This window comes from the organism of the source record quoted next, unplaced genomic scaffold (assembly GCF_019419815.1).
Source record: "Pyrus x bretschneideri cultivar Hongxiangsu unplaced genomic scaffold, Pyrus_bretschneideri_v1 Contig3, whole genome shotgun sequence".
NCBI lineage: Eukaryota > Viridiplantae > Streptophyta > Magnoliopsida > Rosales > Rosaceae > Pyrus > Pyrus x bretschneideri.
The window spans coordinates 7916808-7940525 of NW_025999612.1; the positions used below are offsets into that span (position 1 = coordinate 7916808).

The 23718-nt window shown below is 35.7% G+C and overlaps 4 protein-coding genes across 4 annotated transcripts; 2 read left to right on the top strand and 2 right to left on the bottom strand.

Annotated features, from left to right (window-relative positions):
* Positions 1–1351: 1351 nt before the first annotated feature.
* On the top strand, positions 1352–3232 carry LOC125479586 (bidirectional sugar transporter SWEET10-like). The gene is made up of 4 exons (XM_048589086.1): positions 1352–1819; positions 1911–2072; positions 2254–2373; positions 2685–3232. Exons 1-4 carry the CDS (start codon positions 1532–1534, stop codon positions 2985–2987), a joined length of 873 nt encoding a protein of 290 aa, XP_048445043.1. The 5' UTR covers positions 1352–1531; the 3' UTR covers positions 2988–3232.
* Positions 3233–7671: 4439 nt separating this feature from the next.
* On the bottom strand, positions 7672–11075 carry LOC125479631 (RNA pseudouridine synthase 7-like). The gene is given in 13 exon segments (XM_048589188.1): positions 7672–7918; positions 8031–8266; positions 8620–8745; positions 8973–9029; positions 9118–9183; positions 9736–9818; positions 9933–10011; positions 10121–10208; positions 10334–10434; positions 10569–10591; positions 10594–10645; positions 10724–10767; positions 10866–11075. Coding segments are annotated over 13 exon segments (1149 nt in total). The 5' UTR covers positions 10957–11075; the 3' UTR covers positions 7672–7815.
* Positions 11076–12439: 1364 nt separating this feature from the next.
* LOC125479599 (membrane-anchored ubiquitin-fold protein 3-like) lies at positions 12440–14306 on the top strand. Its single transcript, XM_048589118.1, has 3 exons — positions 12440–12635; positions 13022–13192; positions 13927–14306. Exons 1-3 carry the CDS (start codon positions 12506–12508, stop codon positions 13980–13982), a joined length of 357 nt encoding a protein of 118 aa, XP_048445075.1. The 5' UTR covers positions 12440–12505; the 3' UTR covers positions 13983–14306.
* Positions 14307–17552: 3246 nt separating this feature from the next.
* On the bottom strand, positions 17553–20737 carry LOC103936176 (glutamate-1-semialdehyde 2,1-aminomutase, chloroplastic). Its single transcript, XM_048589784.1, has 3 exons — positions 20478–20737; positions 19319–19492; positions 17553–18834 (listed from the first exon to the last, which is right to left on the bottom strand). Exons 1-3 carry the CDS (start codon positions 20664–20666, stop codon positions 17767–17769), a joined length of 1431 nt encoding a protein of 476 aa, XP_048445741.1. The 5' UTR covers positions 20667–20737; the 3' UTR covers positions 17553–17766.
* Positions 20738–23718: the final 2981 nt, after the last annotated feature.

The following is a 23718-nucleotide window of genomic DNA, read 5'->3' on the forward strand; positions in this document are numbered from 1 at the left end:
ATATTTATGTGGTAATGTGTGGTATATGCAAATTTGAAAAAAATATTTTTTTTTTCTTAATAGGTCATAACGGGTGTGACACGACACGACCCGTTAAGATAACAGGTGTTACACAAAAACGATACGAACACGACAGACACGACCCGTTTGCCAGGCCTAATCCATCCTAATTCTGAGCTTCCTTCTTCACCGTTGGAATTTTTTTTTTTATGTCAAATGAGCCGTGATCTGAATAGCCCTACATATCAAGTGCGATTACACATCAAAAAGCTCCTTAGTGCGATTCTGGATGAATGAAATAATTTCAAACCCTCTGGATTCCTACAAAGGACGGAGCAAGTGGTCTTGATATGCAACTTCAATCCAGTGTGTTGCAGTACATTATACATTTGTTCAATTTTGAAGTAAAAAATGGCAGGGAAAATCTAGACCAACTATTTTACCGGGTCTAATCAGTTAAGTCAACAATAATTTTGATTGGTATAATTACCTCTAACATTCTTAAATTTGATTGGTGAATAGTGTAAACCGCACAAATAATTTGTGTGTTTGAAGAAGCACAGGAGCCAAACCCTAAGAAAGAGCGCGGAAGTCCCTAGAACTGAACTATGAGTTGTAACCATTAAACCACTTGGTGGGTGACACATCAGAAAGAAGCTTGGGTGGGACCCCAAGGGTTTTGTGCATGTACTAGGAATAGTACTTGCTAGGGTTTAACTGGTGTGAGGCCGTTCTTGTTGAGGAGATAAAAGACCAAATAGGGAAAATATAGGATAATAGGGGCTAGCTAGCTAAAAAAACCTGTATGGATTATCTAAACGTGAAAGCTCAAATGAACAACTGGAAAGGCTAACCCTAGGGTGTTACATTTTTTATATTGCTTCACACATTCTTTTGCATGCAACTTGATACCTCAGATTCGATCGTGAGCCTTCCTCCATTATAAATGGCTCACACCCTATGCTTCTAATTAAGCATGTCATGTATTGAAGTATGAGATAGCAGCTGTGTATTGTTATCACTGCGTGAGCAAGGGATCATAGAGAGTGAGTGATACAAAGAGTGCCTTCCAATCTTTTGGTTGTAATCCAAAGATATGGCCCTTCAACACACTTTGAGTTTGGCCTTCGGCCTCTTAGGTATTGTAGCTAATTTCCCTTCTACCTCTTTTGCTTCATCACCATTAATGCGATCATAGAAGCTAATTATAATTAACCCATTTTTTAATGCTGAATGGGAACTTCTTTAGTTGTATTCCTTTATGCCTAATTAAACCCTCTTTTATATGCACGCCTTCACAAAAGGATCGATGGTCACAACTTAATTTATGCACACTACATTACTATTTCTTTGTAGTATGTGTTAATAAGTTGTGTTTAAGATTTCACGTTCATAAACTGATTTTTTTCTTTTTCTCTTGTCCCTTGTTCAATTCTTTTATCATAGGCAACATCATCTCCCTTTTGGTCTTCCTTGCTCCAGTGTAAGTGGTTTACTTTTATTTTGATTAAATGTATTAATTAACTATTTCATGGAAAATGTTCAAATATTCATATGCGTCCTAGCTAACGAGAACAATGATTTTTGCAATTGCAGGCCAACTTTTTATACAATTTACAAGAAAAAAACAACAGAAGGTTTTCAAGCACTTCCATATGTAATAGGGCTGTTGAGTTCAATGCTGTACATATACTATGCCCTCCTTAAGGAAGAGCTTAAATATGATGCCAATCTTCTCATCACAATCAACTCGGTTGGCGGCATCATAGAGACTCTTTACATTTCCCTCTTCCTTTTCTATGCCCCCAAGAAGGCCAGGGTATGTATTGATCGTCAAACTCCATCATTAACACTAACAGTCTTCAAATTATATGTATCACGCACATATGGGTTTAATTTGCTTCTTGCAGATCTCAACTGCGACGCTTCTGCTCTTGCTGAACTGTTTTAGTTACGGAGTGATGGTTGTTTTGACTCGCTTTCTAGCCACAGGTGAAATGCGTATTAAGATTGTGGGATGGATTTGTCTTGTGTTCAGCCTAAGCGTATTTGTCGCGCCTCTTGGTGTCCTGGTAATAAGCAACTTCGACTTAAAGCAAATCTTAACTATTTGTAACATCTCAACTAACTGTGTGTTAAATATCTTATTGGAAGAGACGGTACTATATAATTGGTTGGGATGATACAAAGAAGGTTTTAGTTTCTTCTAGGATCAAATTAATTTCTTAATGTGACGGTGGTAAATTTGTGCAGAGACAAGTAATACGGACCAAGAGTGTTGAGTTCATGCCATTTCCGTTATCATTTTTCCTAACATTAGGTGCAGTCGCATGGTTCTTCTATGGTTTTCTGATCAAGGACTACTACATAGCTGTAAGTGTACCTTAGTAGTTTACATATATAAGTTACATGCATGTAACATGAAGAAGTGTAAAATTATATTTCAGGAAACTTTAACGAAAAGTTCCCGATACTGTTCATTTTAACGAAAAACCACATTTTTATACTAAAAAGTTAATCCTAGTACTATTCACTTTACCCTTTATTTTGTCCTTATCGTTAAAACTCAAAGTTTTCAAGTCATTTTCATTGGTTTTCCTTATATTTTATGCCTTGATTTGAAACTTGCTGTAAAAATTTGTATATTAATCTTTTGTTTTCCTCTTGGTTTATTGAACCAACAGTTACCAAACATACTGGGCTTCTTCTTAGGGGTTGTTCAAATGGTGGTTTACGTAGTCTACAAGAATGCAAAGGAAGTTCTGGAAGATCAGCCAAAAGGTCAAGAATTATCAGAACACATTATTGATGTGAGGAAGATCAGTACTTTGGTGCGTCCAGAAATGAGCCCTGCGGTGATTCTGCAACCAAATGTGGACATTACAAGTGACATGATTGAAGTGGTTCAAAATATAATTATCATGGCTGAAAAGACAGAAGAAACCAAGGAAGCTACCATGGATAATGATGCCTCCACCAAAGTTTGACCCAAAAACTGAAGGAACATGCACATATGTTATAGAGTTCTTTAAGTCTTCAAGAGCATAGTTCCTTCAGTTTTCATAATTAAAGTTTAATTTGTGTATTGGATTAACTGTACTCTAATTAATTAGGGGTAGTGTCATGGATGTGTCTGTATTGTATCTCTATCTAAGCTTAGTCTTTCAGTATCTGCGTCCCCTTAAAGCTACGTAGCTATCTGATGTAGTTGTGTCACTAGCTTTAAAATAGTTAAGTTTATTTCAATGTATCAAGGAAAATATTATTACTAGTTAATTACATGCTATATATTCTAGATTCTTTTTCTTTTTTCTTTTGAGGGCTCTTCACAAATTTCTCCTTAAAACTCCAACTTACAGGCAAAAGCAAAACAAATGAACCCAATTGTATCGCACTCGTCAACATTAACAATTTAGATAGGTGATAGATATTTTCTGTAGTTTAATTCTCGAAATGTTATTCGCTAAAGTATTTCCTAACAAACTTTTGAAATTCTTATCAAGAAAAACCAAAACAATCGGAAAAAACTTATCAAGTACAATATAACTCAATTTGACATGGCTGTTGCTGGAATAGATATGAATCTGGTCTCCTTCTTACAAATGAAAATGACACTTAGAATAAGCTTGACGAAGAAAGAACGCATCGTAGACTATAACTTTTGTCACTTTTATAATTATTCCAAGTATGTCAATTGCGATCATGGATAAAAAAAAGTCACTAGCTAACACAGAAAAGAGTCTCACTGCTACATATAAACTAAAAGTAGGCAGAGAATTTTCTTCTTACAAGCCTATGAGGTTTAATTTTTGCCAATATTAAGTTAGCTAGCATTTTCAGGAAATTCCACTGGGAGAGACGAAGACAAGAGAAACCTAGCAACCAAAACGAAACAACACAATTAGTCTTCCTAAATCCAAGTAGTGGAGAATCCCATATTTTCTCTTTCTCTACATGCTATCTAGCTAGTGTTGAATGACTCGAAAACTTGCAGCAGGCCGATCTGAATGGATCCACCTTAATTAACATATCAATATGCTAGCTATAGCCAAGGCAAAGTGGAAGAAAATCATCCATCTACATAAGTTTGGAACCTGCACACTGCACACTTAAGAATATTCTTCCTAGCAAAAAAAAAGTAGGGAAAACTTGATATAAATCCAATTTTTTTGGCCAATAGTAGGAATAGTCCAATTTATTAAAATAAATCCAATTCCTTAAATTTAATTATTTTATTATCAATAATTATCTATTCAATGATAAGATTTATTATAAAAATCAAATTTCTTCCTAATTATCTCTTTCATTATTTCTTTTTATTTTTATTTTTTGTTATTTCTTGTTCTTCCTCCTGCTTTAAACCTCATTTATAGATTTTATTTTTAATTTTTATAATCAACCTATATCACATGTTAATTATTTTTATGTATCTATATGACAAATTCTTTTTTATAATCAACGTGTCACAAATTCACGTGTCTTGCTTGTAGGTATATTATGTTTTTTCCTACCTTTTAGTTCGGTTTCATATCTCGCTTACAGGTATAATATATATTCATATATTTGTTACTTGAGTTAAGGTACAATGTTTTGTAGATAATTGTTAGTATATTAGGTTTTTTTTTTGTTGTTGTAAGATATTAATTAGATTTTTTGGAGTTGAAAAATGCATAATATTAGAAGATTTTAATTGATTTTTAATATTTAAAAAATATAAAATGAGTATAAAAGAAATAAAAACATGTAATTAGATAATTGGACTCACTCCTAAAAATCATCTATGTTTTTGGACATAGATCTAAAAGCCCCCAAAAAGTAACTCACTATAATTGGGGCAAAGGCTTGACGTTTCCCCACGTGAGGAATACATCACCTGTAAATTTGAAGGGGTTCAATTAATTAAACTAAGCCAACATACTAACCTGGATTGACTGAGTCGAACGACATCTTCTTTGAATATTGCTCCACGAGCTAGTAAGAACTCTTTTATTGGTTTCTACTCGGTAGGTTATACTATTAAATGAGAAATATTACGTGTAACGTGTGTAATGCATTGATAAGAATCTTTACTTGTACAAAGTGCGTAACCGTAATGAGATACGATCATTATAAGCCCATTAAAAATCCTTATGCATTTATATTATATAATTCCCTTAATTAAGTTCATAATAGGATTTGAAATCCCTTTTGCTACTCAAACTCAGTAAACCTTAGTGGGAAGATGACATGTTTGGTTAATTAAAGACTCTTTTGGAAGCGTTTTTAAAATAGTTGAATACGCTTTTTGTGAAAATATGTTAGAACCAATCCTTAATAAAAATGCAAGTGAATCCTGAAAAAAAAAAAAAAAACATTTAAAGTGTTTCCTGCAAGAAGCACATAAATATTGCTTCTTGCATAAAGCACTTCAACGAAAATAATTAGTATTCCAGATCCTAAGAATAAGATTTGCAAGCAATTAAAGTGACTAGGAACACATTAAACCCCATAAAAATTCTCCCAACAGGTGCAACATAAGTAGGAAAAATATTCCAACATGTTCTCTTGCATCTAGTGTATTTTGTGCCGTTCTCAACGTATATCTGTTAAGTCGAACACGTGAATTAGCTTGATTTGTTATCATCTATTTTTAGTACAAGTAATATTCTTATCTTAAATTACACTAATAAGTGAAGAGAAAGAGTTTGAACTCAAAACGTGATGAGCTAAAGAAAGTATATATCCTAATCACCAAGACAACCACTACTTACAATTTAATATTGTCTTAGAATTAAGGTATCCAACCGGCCAAAACCAATAAAAGGGCCCAATATATTATACATTGATGCCTAATGTTTATACTAATTCCTGATGCGGGATCTCTCAACACTTTCAAACTTCACACTATTTTATACATCAACTACTTTTGTGGTTCTTGATGTCAAGAATTCGTAGAAATATGCTAGGGGTTTTATTTTAGTAATTATTCTTGTGGCACTAGTCACTGTCAGTGAAATTGGAGTCAGTCTGATCAGATATGTCATCCATATAACAAAAACTTTAGGACACATTCCACCACAAATTTAAGGATTGCTTCCAGATATGACCACCATGCATGATCAACTTTTCATGTCAGATAATCAGGTGGATTCCACTGTACTTGCCTGCGGAACATTCTTTGGTAGTTCAATTCCCTGATGTGATAGATGACTCTCCTTTTTAACAAGTTGGGGGGATTCGGTTTCTGAAGAACTTGTGATTCAAATTACACGCCTGCTGGGCAAAAGTTTGTGTGTAGATATCCAGCATTGTTTACAAATTAAAAATCCACCAATGAGTTATATTAGTGATGATTATAATTGCACGTTTTCTCATTGTTTATCTTTAGTTTTGAATACCAAAAAAATTAGGTTTCTCTCTTTATTATAAGACTAAAAAGAAATAGCTTGACGCAAGTTAACGTGACTAATTTTTATTGCATAATTAATTATGTACGGTTACTAACTAACTCATCATAGGTGACTCAATAGTTCAGAACGAATTCCAAGTTTATATTCCACACCTCATGTAATGTGTTCGATTTCTAGTGCGTGTAAATCATACGATGGTGGTTAGGAGGAGGCTGAAATGCCTTAGTGAGTCTTCTCGAACCCTGTAAGGGTAGACTGCAATGGTGAGACAACCAGTTGGTCTCCTTCTAAAAAAAACTAACTTAGACTAGAACTGCTTAATCTGAAAAAGGTTATATATAAGTTTGAATCTTGATCACGTGTGATAGAGCATTATCATAGTTGACCTAATAAATACACAACGATTGTAACATAATATGATCAACTAATGGTTTCAAGTTCAAATTCTCCATTTGTAGTTAATCTCTTCCGGGCCTAGAATAGGTTTCAATCGAGTCCTCGCTCCTCCAATGACAAAACATTATTAGCTGATTATAACAATCGATCTAATATGATCAGCTAAGGGTTCGAAACCATAATCACGTTTTCACACTTTGCCGATGTTGTTTCTTATAAGATGTGTAAAATGAAGGGCAGTGACCAAAGGTCATTTTCAGAAGAAGCATGCCAAAGTTTAGGTGGGTATCCATGCTTGACCCTACCCTATGACTCTATATGCAATGCATCAGATGAGGCTGATGAAGTACCCCCACTAATAGTCTACTACTTTGATTGATGCTCTGAACGCCTGAAGCTACAGATCAATTATTAAAGGTTTACTGTCATCATCTTGTGCTTTTTGTTTTGCTTGTCCCATTTTTTATTCCAATTTTGTTGAAGATTCTTATTCTTTCCTTCTGGTCAACTTGTTGAAGGTGCTCAAGTTACATACGGTTTTTAGACCAGGTGGTGTCGTGATGCAACTTTCAGCCATGATTATCCCATAGGGCAATCACTCGAGAAATGTTTTTAGGATGAGGATCCTCTTTATGGGAATTTAAAGAATCAATCAATTGTGTCCGTTCATCGTACATCGTACGACTTGTTTTTGTTAGATACTATTATGTTCAATTTTAAATAAAAAATCAAAATAATTTATAACCGCACGATGTACAATGAATGAATACAATTGATTGATTGCCCCGGAAAGAGGATCCGGATACGATCCTAATCATTGTTTTATTCATTTCATCCGTAAAATTTGAATGTGAGACATCTTCCAACAAAATAAAGATCGGAAATGTAACGGAAAATAAGTTAATTAGGGTAAAATTGCATTTGTATACAATTCTTCAAAAAAATTATGGTACAGGGCCTTACATTCTTGTCAAAAGGGGCTATTCGATGACGAATACAAAAGGCTTAGGCTTATGGATTACACGAATAGTTAAGTGAGTGATGCCCAATCCGGATACGGGCATTCATAAGTCCATCCGGGTGCAGAATATCGAACACAGTGTAGCCACAAAGCCTCTTCATGAACATCGTATCTGCAACAAATATAATGGAAGTTGATGACAGTCGAAATCAAATTTTTACGGTTATAAAGTATATGCATCAAGAATATTTTCATTTAGACTCTGACGAAAATAAAAATCTTGCCCTTTTGGAACCAAATTCGGACAATTTGTACACATGGGATCAATGCTGAAATCTTCATTGGGGTCTACATGTCCAGTGGATAAATTTTCACAAAACCCGGATGTCAGAAAGGGCCTGGAATTTACAGCGGTTCTATCAGCACCCATTCCTTCAGTTGAACGACCATTAACATGTTTGGACAGATAAAGCATGTCATTGGCTATCGGATAGCCTACATGTTGCAAATGGACACGTATCTACATCACAGAAAAGCAGAAATCATTGATGTTTTAGTCGACGCAAATCTTGGCTTCAGAATTCAGATCATTTGGAATAAAAAATGTAGAGCTATGTCTTTGGAGTTTAAAGGATATCGAAATTCAGAAAACAAAATGGAAGGTAGAGTCGTAAGAACAGAAGCATAGTAGTAAAAGTTCAGTGAAATGAATAGCGAATGGAAAACTACCACAGGGAACCAAAAGTAAAAGCATATGCTGCATTTTGCAAACTTCACCGTCGAGAATTGAAGGGGGAGATAATTTTCTTTTTCAAGAGAAAACAATTCAAAATGTGGTGTTACATTGCCCATATAATCAGTGCATGGACTTACTTGATGAGTTCGGCCAGTGACCGGTTCACACAAGACAAGACTGTGAATTCCATTGGTACTGAGTCTAGTAAACTTTGTACAGGCAGTCTTCCCCTTGATGAGCGTATCATCACATAAATCACTAACCTGCATAAACAAGAGACGGTTATCATCCAGTATGGGCACTTTGTACAAGCAGTCTATATAATTCCAAATATCAATTGTAGAAGACCAGTTAACAATGGGGTTACCCATGGCAGGAAGTTTCGGACAACCAACCTTAACAACAACAATCACAGAGAAGTTCATAGAAACTACTGAAAGACCCTACGGTTTAAGCAGAAACTACTAGCATCATGCACATGATAACCCACCTCTGCTGTGCTCCTACATTCTCGAGGATCATGAATAACGTTAGCATCTACAAGTTGCTGGTGGGAGAGAGGAAAAAGAAAAACAATCTGTCAATCCTAACATTAAGACCAGCAGTTTTAACATCCAGCTTTAACAAAAGCAAACCTCTTGCTCAGGAAATTCTCCAGCAACTCTTGCAATGTACTGTTTCTGGACCATCCCTCCTTCAATCTGCAACAATTGCATTTGACATCAGAAAATCGAGAGTGAAAAAACTTCTTATCCACAAAAGCATGAAAGGCACACCATCTAGTCATCAAAACAGAATCTCTTAAAACACAGTGGAACAAGATAAACTGATTGCTCAACGGTAGTCACATGTGCATGTAACCAATACCAATACTTAGACAACGTGAACATTACCAGCCAAATAATTGGGAAAACCCCAAGCTTAGTAGTCATATGTACTGGTATAAAAGGTACACGGTTTACTTTATATGAATATAGACGATACACCTAAAGAGACAGTATACTTTATATTTGACATGTAGCACATACCCAATCAGATGAGTGTACCCCTGCTTACATACAGGGATAAGCCCGTAATGCATGTAGCTCCAGGACTATATGGAACTGTATTGTGACAGAAACCAACTCACTATTAATTTCTGCTACCATAATACACAGGCATTGGCCATGATGATGACTCAAAGTTTTCGGAAAAAGTTAACTAATACATTGTTTGCTAATTATCATATAGTCACTTATAAAGATAAAGCTTACCTGTTGCCTAAAATAGTTGGCTTTTGAAGAACTTTTGGCCAAGATAAGGAGTCCTGAGACAAGGCGATCTAGTCGATGAATCGCTAGCATGATCATGTCAAGGAAAGTATAATAAAGAATGTATAAGATTTCACTGCAAAATATAATTATATTAAAATACGTGCTGCCAAAAGTATAATGTTTAAAGCTTTGGATACGGAACAGAGGTGCCAGGCCATGCTCAGCCTCAAGGATCCCAACAACGGTGTTCTTACGATATTGACCACATGAATGCACCTAGAAAACAGCAGATACTAACAGGCATAAGACTCCGTAATAAGGTTATAGGAGATGAGGAAAATCTTTCATCCCCAGCTAGGCACACTAGGTCATAAATTCAACTCACCGGAACAGATGCAGGTTTACAAACGACAACCACATCCGGTTCTTCTTGGAGAATAGATATGTCACAAGTCACCACTGGCGGCTCATGCCTACAACCCAAACCAATTACATAAATTTGAAATACGAATTTGAACCAATCACAGATAGAAAAAAGCAATCACCAAAAACCATGAATGTAACAAGAAGAGTGAGAGCCATCAACCACAACACAAACCTGTGGACGAAGTGGCTTATCTTTTGCGACGTTTTAACAACGTAGGAAACCGGCACCATCACTCCCTCAACCTGTATCCTTCCAGATTTCACTGCACTAACCTACATTGCACAACAAATTAAAACCTCATACAAAATCATAAACCCAAAACCTGAACTAATCGTCATGAAATCGTTTCATTAAAATGTAAAAGAAATTGAAACAAGAACAAGAAAACGAAAGCGGAAACTCATACATAGTAATCATAAGGCCGGCCTTGAACTCATCGGTGAACAAGTCAACGATGGTCTTCCCCGCCCACCGTTTCTTCACCTAAAAACCCGGAATCACAGAATTAGGGTTTAATCACAGCAAACTGATCACGTTACCAAATTCATGAAGTAAGCTTACATGACAGATGAACTCGAAGTTGTAGGGTCTGACATGGCGCCTCCCTGCAACATTCCCGCCAAAGACATTTTTATTTATTTAACCGTTTAATTTGTTAATATTTTCGAAAAATCGGAAATTTTTTCAACGGCTGAGAACTTACCGTCGCGAAAGATGTAATCTTGCCGTTGTGGCCGAATCTCCGGAGTCTGCCACACGATCTCCATGGCCTTCTCTTCCTTTCTACTCTTCATTTTTCGGCTTTGTTTCCGACTTTCGGATCAAATTTCCGGCTTTTGGAAGCGAAATCACAACCCCAGACCCCAAACTCCTCAAACAATATCGTCAAATTGAATTTAAAATCTTTATTTATTTATTTATTTTGAACAAACAATGTAATCTACATTAAAGGGTTTAAGGGCAGGATTCAGTTAAATCTCATAATTAGTTAGTAATGATTTGGTTTAAATTCGTCTTTAATGAGTAACAAACCTAAAATATCTTACTTTCAGGTAATAAGAATAATCACTAGATCGCTATCAAAATATTAGTATTCAATATGCTGACAAAAACGTTGTCGTAAAGAATGTGGTTTTATTCGAGTTCGGATTTCAATTGGTTTTGGACCTTTTTGAGTTTGAGTTTTCCAACTTTATTGAAATTATCTTGTAATACTTTATTTTGCAAGATTTTTTAAAAGAAAAACTAATGAAAATGATTTGAAAATTTTGAGTTTTAACGATAAGGACAAAATAAAAGGTAAAGTAAATAGTATCATGATTGACTTTTTAATGTAAAAATGTGGTTTTTCGTTAAAATAAACAGTAGCGGAAGCTTTTCGTTAAAGTTCTCTTTTTTAAATTTTGAACTAAACAACGCATCAAATATACACACATCATCTATACAAAAGTTAATTAAACTAAATAGCGTAGAGACCACTTCTAATGTTTCAACCATACGAAATTTTAACCGAAAGAAACTTAAAAGCAACAATATCAATTATTGTTCAAATAGAAATCAACAACAAACTTCAATTGTAGATATACTAAAACTTGTACCTAGCTTATATTATATGAGCGGAATAGATAATATGTTGAACAAGGGAATTCGGGCTAAAAATCAAGTTGCATTTGGGTTAATATGGTTGTACAAGGCATTTATCCAACCCACATCAACACACACACACACAACTTAATAAATAATCAGATTGAGGTCGCTTTGGGTTTGAGTAGACTTTTAAATTAATAGTTCATATACCAATAACACAACTTAATCTCAATAATTAAGTGTGGTTTCTACACAACTTAAAAATAAGTCATACGTATTCATATAATCAATTTAACAAAAAATCGTAGGCTCAAAAACATTTTTAAACATAAATTCGTATTTTTTTTTAACAAATAATATCATTTATACTAAATTAATAAATTTTTACAATCTCACGATGCAATGTAAAAAAAAAAAAGAAGAAATTTTTGCCTTATTTTTTGAAAAGGAAGAGGGTGTAAATGTAATATTATTATCAATCTGCCGCCTGAAACGACTTCGTATTGGAGCCGATATACCTTCTGGTGCACCCTCTTCTCCTTCAGCTCGTCAACAACCAGTACCAACCTCCAACCACCAACCACCATTAGAAGAAACAAAGAGAAGAAGGGAAAGAACACCTGAATTGTTCGGACCGATCGGGTGCTGCGCAAGGAGAAAAGGGTCGCCGTTGGGGAAGCGGTAGAGTGACACGTGGAAGCAATCAGTCGGTGTATAGGCGTAAGAAGTCAAAAGTCAAGAGCTTGACTGAGAGAGATGCCGGAGGAGGATTTGGTGGACATAAAGTTCCGGTTGTACGACGGCACCGATGTCGGTCCGTTCAGCTACTCATCGGCCTCAACCGTCGATATGCTCAAGCAGAGGGTCGTCTCTGATTGGCCCAAAGGTTTTGCCCTTGCCACTCGTCCCTTTTTACTACTTTAATTTCCATGTAATTTTGTTTGCTATGAAGTTTTTCGATTTAATTTGGTTCGAAATTTCGGAATTTTGATTCTGATTTGGGGGTTTATGTCAATCTGGGTTTGAAATTTTAGTTATTGGCAATCAGAATGTTAGCAAATTTTGATAGAATCTGTTCTATTAATCTTGAGCTAGATTTATTAATAATTAGATGAAATCTCAACACAATTTTGATTTGGGCAATCAGAATTTTGGTAGAAGTTGTGGATTCAGTCACAAATTTGTAACTTTGGCTCTTTTTTTTTATATGATTTTCACTGTGTTTTCAGCTTTGTTTGATTTTCCTGGATTGCCCTTTTGATTGTTTGGTAGGCAAGACTATGACGCCGAAGACGGCAAATGAAGTGAAACTGATGAGTTTTGGCAAGATTTTGGAGAACAACAAGACAGTGGGTCAGTGTAAATTACCTTTGGCTGATATTGGTGGGGGAATTATCGTAATGCATGTTGTTGTACAGCCAGCTATCGAAAAAGCTAAAACAGGTAATGTTTCCATTACGATCTTAATCTCGAAAAATTACTTGTGGTTTGTGAAAATTTCATCAGTTTGATTTCCGTAAATGAAACTCTATGTTGGAAAATGATATGCTTCTGGTCATTTCGATATCTTATTTTTGGGTGGAAGTCCTGTTCATAGACGAAAAATGAATTCTAGTTTGGGTAGAGTGGGTACTGGATTGATAAATGCAGCCTTTATACCTCGAGAAATTAATTTCAAGAGGAAAATATGTAAAATAAAATTGGAACAGAAAGTTAACGTGGACGTGGTCATTAGCATTTGGTTTGAGCCTATGAGAAGGTTTTGCTTTCTTTATTCTGCTTCATAAGATGATATACCTTCAGTGTTATTGGTGACGTGTGTAATGTCCCTGAAAGAAGAGTGACCCAGGCTATGGTATTAGAGCAGATTCCAGTTTAAAGAAGGTGTAATGCAGACAACAGTCGACGAAAGATAGCCATTTTGATTATGACCTTATTTCTTCCTTAGGATGCACAATTAACATTCCGAGAATGGAGAGGTGCATATAGTATAGCATCCTTACTGGATATAGCTACCACTGTGTTCGTTGTTCTTCATTTACTAATCTTAAGAGTATAAGAATAATCGGGAACATTTTATTGGGATTATTTAGGTTAAGTTGTGTTGTGTTACATTCCTTTAATGATTTTCTGAGCATGAGATTCTAATAAAATTATCATCGTTATTTTCTGAACAGAAAAGAAGATTGATGATCTGCCCCGGAAAGTTGTCTGCTCGTGTTCCATATTATGAAAAAACTGTTTGAGGTTGGGATTTGATGACCTGGGTATCAATCCCTTGGTACAGAAACCATCCTCGGGTCATACGCGTGTTCATTGTTATTGTAGCATCAACGTGTACATGTTGTGATGTGTGTACAGAAAACCATGTTGTTGGTGATTTCAGTAGTTTCAAGGCTCTTGTGTTCCACCACACGGGTTGCTCGCCTTACTTGTTTCCGGTTTGGTTCTTGCCTTGTTCCTCTGCCTGTCTCTGTGTAAATTGCTTGAATGATTGTAGCAGTAATGGAAAGCTGTATAGACCTTGTTAATGCAAATAACAACATTTAAACTACAAGTAGAAATGCCTAGAACTTTTCTCCATGGCAGCTATTTCGGATATCTTCATGAGTATGTGCCAAGCTTGTCGATCCAACCTTCCTCTAGCAGTCCCCTGTGAAATCTGGCAAACTCTGAAACTGTATACAGGCTCTTCGGTGAAGAAAAACCCGAAAATCGCGCATTGCATCCCCTGCCCTCTTCCCAGCATCTAGGATACCTTGAATGAGATCACCTGCGATCTTATTCAGGCATTCGTAAATCGTAACTTCCCGGGCTCCTGCAACCTCTTAAGGTTTGAATCCCGGCTGTCATGGTCAATGGATTTCCGATGAAGGTCCCGGGAAACATAAATTCAGTTCACTTGCATTAAGTAGTGTGCACGGAGTAAAACGTAGAAGTTGTATCGAGGGAGTTTTGGCATTTTATATGAAGGTTGTTTTGAATGCTTTCTATTTTTATTGGGGTGTGCTATCCACACATCTCATTTTACTTCTCACACACCCCTTGATAATTTTTGTCCGTTGATCTTCTTCAATTCATTCGATCCGACGGTCAAAAATTAAAAAAGTGTGTGAGAAGTAAAATAGAGTGTGTAGATATCACATCCCTTTTAATTAAGCATATTTGAGTAGGGATAGATTTTTTTTTTTTTTTATTGATTATTTATTTGATTAGTTGGAACATGTGATTGGAAGATTATTAATTATCCAACCTGAAATAGGCTGCTGGTCTGCTGTCCTGTTTTAGTGTCTTCTCTATGTTTTTTTTTCCAATCACTTGACACGTGTCTACCCACTTAGGGTTGGTTTATGATTGCGGTGCTTTCAAAAACAGCAGCTAATTAAAAAATTTGAAACATTAAATGTTTTTGGTAAAACACAAAAAACAAAAAATATTTTTAAAAAAAATTGTTGTCAATAAAAGTAAAAAAATATAGAATCTTTACCCCCATATATTTTACAAAATTACAATCTTTACCCCATCAATGCTTGTTTAATGAAATTTTCAAATGGCAAGTATACCCCCCACATATTTTACATATTTGACAATTATTATATCACATTAAATATCATATCATTTTTAATCATTTAATATATTCAAGGCAATTTATAAAAAAGTTTACTAAACACTCAGATATTGCTTTTTATTTTATTTTATTAAGAGTACTTTTACAAAAAAAAAAAGTTTACAAAACACTCAACAATTTTATTTTACAGCTGTTTATTCTCACATCACAGCAGAAGTAGTTTTTTTAAAAACACAAAAATATCAAACTAGCCCTTAACCAATTAATTAACACGGTTAAGTTTTAATAAATATAAAGGAAACTTGATAGAAGTCTAATTTTTTGAGTCAATAGTAGGAATAGTCTGGTTTATTAAAATAAGTCCAATTTTTATATTTAATTATTTAATTATCAATGTCACATCCCCGCCCAGGCCCCCACCACATTCCTGGCTTGACTCCATCGTAGCACGATATTATCCGTTTTGGGCCCCGACTACACCTTCACGGTTCATGCCTTGATTTTAGTCGGGGTGTGTCAATCAATAATTATCTTTTCAATAATAAGATTTAGTATAAAATTCAAATTTCTTCCCAATTATTCCAACCCCATTTGATTTTATTTTTAATTTTTATAATCAACATATATCACAGGTTAATTGTATTTATCTATCTATATGATAGATTCATTTTTATAATCAACTTATCACAAATTAATGTGTCTTACTTGTAGGTATGTTATGTTTTTTTCTACTTTTTAGGGTAGACTGTTCTGCAGATAGATTTATGTTAGTATATTAGTTTTTTTATTATAAGATATTAATTAGACTTTTTGGAGTTGGAAAATACATAATTTGAGAAGATTTTAATTGATTTTTAATATTTTTAGAAAATATAAAATGAGTATAAAAGAAATAAAAACATATAATTAGATAACTAGACTTATTCCTAAAAACATTTTATGTTTTTGGACCTGAATCTAAAAGTCCTTTAGACCATTTCCAAATGAAATGTCAAATTATAAGAATCAAATTACAATTGATGGTTGATGTGGCAATTTGAAGTCTTATGTCAAATTTTGTATTTATCCAACCGAATTGTCAAATATTATTTTATTATTAAATAGAGCTTTAAATGATTGTAATTATTAAAAAAATGTTGAAACAAAATTTTTATTGGTTGAAATGTTAGTGGAATAAGGAATCCACTATTAAAATGAATTAAAAATAAATTTGACATTGATGTCAAATTTGAGATCAAATCACTAAGCCTTCAAATCTAATCAGCAAATAACATTTCGGTTGAAGAAACTTTTGATGTCAAATATGTACAGTGACATTACACCTAGGATTTTAGCATCCCGTTCGAAGATGCTCTTAATACATAAAAAATAATACACATTGATTCCTTCTTTTTTTAATAATTAATGGCCAAGGAAGTAAAAGAATCTAATCGAACTAAACTGGAGTCGGACGAATCCAATCAATCGCACTAAATCAGAATCGACGAATTGAATCGTCTCCAATTCAAACAGTCGCCTATTGAAATCCAATTGAATAAATATCTGTTCTTTTTCCATTGACAAGGTTGGAGAGACAAAAGGAGGGAGAGGAGGCTTGCCGGCGACGACGGACACAGCGACGACGAGAAAAGTGGTCGATGCGGATGAGTTGGTGGCGAGGAGGTTTGGCATCTGTTAACCAATCTCAAATGCAATCAAGCACATAATGTAATGCATGCGCGAGAGCGACAACATGAAAAATGGATTAGGTGAACGCAGATTGAACAATTTGCCGCTCTCCCATTGAATGGGAAACTTTTATTCCAATTTTTTGGAGAAGGTTTGATTGATCAGCATACAAGATCGCCCTGAGTGCGTAAGAGTAAAAGAGAGTACAGAAAACCGTAGATAACGAAGAAGTCCGCGATTGTATAACGAAGAATTCCGAGATTGTTTCCTAGCTTAAGATTCGTCATGATGAACAGTAAAGATTGGTTTGGTATTGCTTTGATTTGAAAAAAAAAACTACTTCTGCTGTGTGTGAGAATAAACAGCTGTAAAATAAAACAGCAAAGTGTTTGGTAAACTTTTTTGTAAAAGTGCTTTTGAAAAAAAAAAAAAAAGTATTATAATGTTTGATAAACTTTTATGTAAAACAAATATGAAAAAAAGATAACTTTTCAAAGTTGGGTTTTGCAACTTTGTGTTTTTGGCTTTTTTTCATCCAAAATTGTGAAAAAATGTTGAAGCTGGATGTTTACCAAATATAAAAAAGCTCTAAGCTTTTTTTTTATAGCCACTTTTTTCAAAATCACGTACCAAACTAGGGCTAACTAAGGTACGAAAAAGTTCAAATGATAAACAACTCTCTCCAGATCACCTACAACTTTGACAACCCTGCAACAGGGGAAAATAAACAAAACGAAACGTGAAAAGAGGAAAATAATAGTACAGAGAAACGACTTGGTTTCTAAATCTGCCTAAAAACTCTATCAGCAGCAGCTATCGTGTTTTGGATGTCCTCCGGAGTATGTGCCAAGCTTGTAAACCCAGCCTCGAACTGTGACGGAGCAAGGTATACACCTTCCTCCAGCAGTCCCCTATAAAACTTTGCAAACTTTGCAATGTCACTCTTTTTCGCGTCCTCAAAGTTGTACACAGGCCCTTCAGTGAAGAAAAACCCGAACATGCCACTTATGTACCCACCACACATTGCATGCCCAGCCCTCTTCCCGGCTTCTATGATACCTTGAATGAGTTCACCTGTGATCTTATCCAGGTATTCATAACTTCCTGGCTCCCTCAACCTCTTAAGGGTATGAATCCCCGCAGTCATTGCTAATGGATTTCCACTCAGGGTCCCGGCTTGGTACATCGGTCCTGCTGGTGCCACCATTTCCATAATCTCCCTCCGTCCACCATATGCACCGACTGGCAGTCCACCACCAATGATTTTCCCGAGTGTTGTTAAATCAGGAGTAATGCCAAAATACTCCTGTGCTCCACCATAAGACAAGCGGAATCCAGTCATCACTTCATCAAATATGAGGAGAGTATCATTTTCTTTGGTGAGCTTGCGGATACCATTAAGGAAATCGGATTTGGGAGTAATGAAGCCAGCGTTCCCAACAACGGGTTCAAGGATGACTCCAGCAATTTCTCCTTTGTGATTTTCAAAAAGAGCTTCCACAGCCGGCAAGTCATTGTAGGGGGCTGTTAGAGTATCAAAAGTGGCTGCCTTCGGAACACCAGGTGAGTCTGGAAGTCCTAGTGTGGCCACTCCACTACCAGCCTTGACAAGGAATGGATCAGCATGACCATGGTAACAGCCCTCGAACTTAATGATCTTCGGTCGGCCAGTGTATGCACGGGCCAAGCGGAGCACACCCATGCATGCTTCAGTACCTGAGTTCACAAATCGAACCATTTCAATGCTTGGAACAGCCGCGATCACAGTTTCTGCCAGAACATTCTCTAGAAGACAAGGTGCACCAAAGCTAGTTCCCTTCTTCATCGTTTCAGCCAGAGCTGCAAGTACCTGAAGGTAAGTGTCAATCCAAGATAGTGGAGCATATATAATAACAATTTCTGCTGCTACCAGAGAGGCATCCGAGTCAAACAGCATACGAATGAGGGTTCAACAGACATCAATCTGTGGTTCTTTTCCTTTCTATTTTCTTCCTGAGAGAGGATTTCTAACTTGAGATCATCTAATACTAAGAAATCTATTTCAATTTACCCTTTCTGAAGTAAGATATTTTTTTCTTCTAGTTATCTTGTTTTCTTCTCAACTGAGTTCAATAAATTTGAAGTAAGACCATTGTCATAAAATACGTAAGTTCCTTGGGACAAATGCATACGCACTATAACAGAAACAAAATTTCTATGACAGTCAACCAAAATATACTCCAGAACAAGGACACGGACATTGTGAACTGATAACAGAATCAAGACCCGTCAACAGAATTAAATGTTTCAAGATATAGTGAAATACATGATAGATTACACAGATAGAGTGAAACCTCATCATCTGCATGCCCGATTATAGCAGGTCCCCACGATCCCACATAGTCGATGTACTCATTTCCATCTATGTCCCACATGTGAGATCCCTTAACAGAATCCATCACAATAGGTTGTCCACCAACAGACTTAAAAGCCCGAACAGGGGAATTTACACCTCCAGGCATCAACTCCTACAAAACAAAAACAATTTCCATCAGCTGAAACAACATTCTCTATTAGACATCAGATGACAAATGAAAAAGTTCAAATGCCGCATATGACGAACAATAACCAGACATTGAATGCATGACTACAAGTGCATTTCCGAGCAGAAAGAACAATACTTGGCTACTTAAAGATGAGTAGGAACTCCTACTCAATTTCTTAAAATTGTTCATTGTCTATTTGTAGAACTTTGTGTTTATAATAAGAACTGTTCATATTATAAATCATCCTATAAAGATCGCCTCTGCAAGAAATCAATTAAAACTAAGGTCGTTTAGTCATCCAACTGTTTAAAAACAAATGAACGGCATTGGTAAAAGCATTACAAACCGTCTATGTATTTGCTACAATAGATTAACTAAACGAACTTGATTATAATTTATTTTTTGCAGAGATGATATTTACATTGTGATTCATAGTATGAACGGTTCTGGTCATAAGCACAAAGGTTTGTGATTAAAACACTAAGAGTTTTGAGTAGGAATTCCTACTCATCTTTCAGTAGCCAAGTATTGTTCGAGCAGAAATACAAACAACAAAGCAACATGACACTGAAAAACTATATACATTCTAGATCAGAGGTGCAAAAACCAAATATAATCATCCATTCAACATGAACATTAGTGTACCGATCGCCTTTCTGATAACTAATAGATTTGATTTCAGAACCTCAAACAGCTCGAATTGAACAGTCCAAACTTGAATTCCACAGCTTTTTAAAACATCATCAAGATTAAAGCTTTCAGCACGTTCCTGTGTAATCTCAAATCCTCTAAATTTCTATATTTCTAAGACAAACCCACATCTCCAAATCATCCAAAATCCAACCATTTCAAACCAATCCAAACTTCCTCATACTCCAACGGTTCACTACAACTCCACAAACCACTCGCTCGAAACCCACAACAACTATTACAATAAAGCACAGATTGGGTAAAATGGTAATTGTACCTTGGCGGCATTGAAAGCCTGCTCGGATTTTTCGAGAGTGAAACTCTTCTTCTTCTCATCGAGGGAGACGGCCATCTTGACGGTGCAGAACCGCCGGGACGATTGCGAAAACCGCGAGGTGGGTCTCTGAGAGAGCTTCGGAGTCGAGCAGGAAAGCCCGACGGCTGCCCCGGGGATTGTGTTCGCCATGGTTGCTCTGAATCTCTCTCTCCCTCCTCTATCTCGTGGAGTTGTTTGGATGAAGAAGATAAAAGTGAGAGAAGAAAATTAGACCAGGACTTTAGACAACGGATTACGTAGGAGATGCAAGCCATGCGGGTCGGGTTGGTTTTTCGGATTGTTAGAAGTTTACTTGGGCTTCAATCCTAGCCGGCTGACGGGCTAACCCACCAACCCCCCAACCCAACAAAAAAAAACCCAACTAGGCAAGTACGACCTTTTTTATTGGGTTTGGTGGAAATTGGAGATCAATGAAATGGAAAATCCAAGTCCAACAAGTAAATAAGGAATAAAATAAGTTGCTTCAAAATTAAAATCGAGTCATCTATTACGATATGGCGATATTCCTTTTCTTATAGATATAACTTACTTTTATAAGCCATGCAATGTGTTTTTTTTTTAATGACTTTTTAATTGTTCAATTTAATTTTGTGTAACGGCACTTAGTTTTTGATAAGTTATTTGTATCTGTATGACTATATATACGTTAGTCAAATACTAAAACTTCTCATCACAACTCCAATTTTATTACAAGTAAACTTCATTTTTACATATTTCACAGTAATAAAAATAAAAACAAAATGCAAATATTCCATGCCTAATCTATAGGGCTTCACGATCCTTATAAATGTGCTTGCAAATTAATCTCATATGACGAAGGCATCATAAACAATTATTCCAATCATCCAAGGGAAAGTAAGGCCATTTCTAACAGAAAGCTGACCAGAGGGTTCGTTTTAGCCCTCTAGCCCTCCAAGAAATTAAATTTTAATGAACAATACAGGGTCATATTTGCCTCAATCTCCAATCGAGGACCAAAAGTCATAGGACTCGTTTTAGCCCTGTCACAAAAAACAGTTTCCAACCGAGGGCCAAAGGGTCATAGGGCCAAACATAATTTATTATTTTAAAACTACAACTTAAATTCAAATCCAACGGCTAAGTGACATCAACATGGAGTAGATGTTTAAGGTTGATGTTGTTAAATGTTTTTAAAAATGTTGTTTAAGTTTCATGTTGTTAAATGTTTTTTTTTTATGTTGTATAATTTTTATGTTGGTTAATGTTACTTAATGTTGTTTCATATTGTTTAATGTTGTTTCATGTTACTTAATTTAATTTAATGTTGTATAATGGCTTAGGAAGTTATAGGAAAAAAAATAGAATTTAAAAAAAAATATGAAACAAATTTTGTTAAATATAAGTTATAGGAAGTTATAGAAAAAGAAATAGAAGTTATAGGAAAAAAAAAATTTGTAAATAAAAAAAAATTCAAAAATAAAGGCTAGCTGATGTCAGCTAGCCGTTGCATTTGAAAATTTGGCCTAGCATTCTTGTCGGTTATATCAGACAGGAATGCTCACATTTCTGGCCAGCCCGGGGCTGGCTGGATTGGGCTAGCCCTTTGGCCCTTTCAGACTCCGTGGGACCCACGAGCCCTCTGGCTTAGCCCTTTGTTGGAGATGGTTTTCAGGCGTTTTTCAGCCCTTCTGGATCCTTCGGTTGGAGATGGCCTAAGGAATTGAAGAAGAATGAGCCTTATAAAAATAACGAATAACCAAAGTAGAATTAGTTTCTATCCAAATATGTTTTCAATCTTGAACCCAAGCAACTCGAATTGCCGCAATGAAAGTTAAAATTTCAAGAGGCATTTTGATATAGATGCCTCAAATTTGAATTTTTTTTTAATCAAACATCTATAACTTTTAAACTTTTGATCAAACATTCTTCTACTAATTTTTAATTAAAAATTATGATTTTTATTGTATTTAATTAACCAACTAGTTCAAAAAATATATCACAAATATCTAAAATCACCACAACATCCTATCTTATCATATCATAATTCGTTATTCAAAATGAATTTTTCTTATTGAAAAATTGTTGTTTTAAATTCTAAAAACACATAAACATCCTATTAACATACAATTATGAAATATAAAATGCACATATATTAAATATAACGTACTAAACAGATATATTAAATATAATGTACCAATCATTTGGACGTTATTGGTACGTTATATAAATTTAATCTGGGTACGTATTAGTATTTTGGTATGTTATAAAATATTGCTTTTGGTACGTTATGCAATTCTTTATTTAGTACGTACCAAGTTATTAGTACGTTCAGATCCTTATTTTGGTACGTACAAAACTTATGGTACGTTATGTGTAAGTTGTGTAACCCAAAAAAAAGATAACTTTTCACTTTAAAACATTGCACTAAAAATTATTTTGTCAACTCTTAATAATTAATTATTGGAATAAGGACTCATTTTAAATAAAATAAAAATGTGAAAACTCTTTGTCACATCCCCGCCCGAGGCGAATCACTTCCTAGGCCCGCTCCACCACCGTAGCACGATATTGTCCGCTTTGAGCTTACCATTTCCTCACGGTTTTGTTTTTGGGAACTTACGAGTAACTTTCCAGTGAGTCACCCATCATGGGATTGCTCTAGCCCCTTTCTCGCTTAACTTCGGAGTTCCAACGGAACTCGAAGCCAGTGAGCTCCCAAAAGGCCTCGTGCTAGGTAGGGATGGGAATATACATATAAGGATCACTCCCCTGGACGATGTGGGATGTCACAATCCACCCCTCTTAAGGGCCCGACGTCCTCGTCGGCACACACGCGGCCAGGGTAGGCTATGGTACCAAATTGTCACATTCCGACTCGAGGCGGATCACTTCCCGGGCCCGCTCCACCACCGTAGCACGATATTGTCCGCTTTGGGCTTACCATTCCCTCACGGTTTTGTTTTTGGGAACTCACGAGTAACTTCCTAGTGGGTCACTCATCATGGGATTGCTCTAGCCCCTTTCTCGTTTAACTTCGGAGTTCCAACGGAACCCGAAGCCAGTGAGCTCCCAAAAGGCCTCGTGCTAGGTAGGGATGAGAATATACATATAAGGATCACTCCCCTGGGCAATGTGGGATGTCACACTCTTAGTTCACGTTTCTACTATAAATAGTTGTTAAAAAATTCAAATTTATTTTCAGTTGCATGAAATTAGGCAG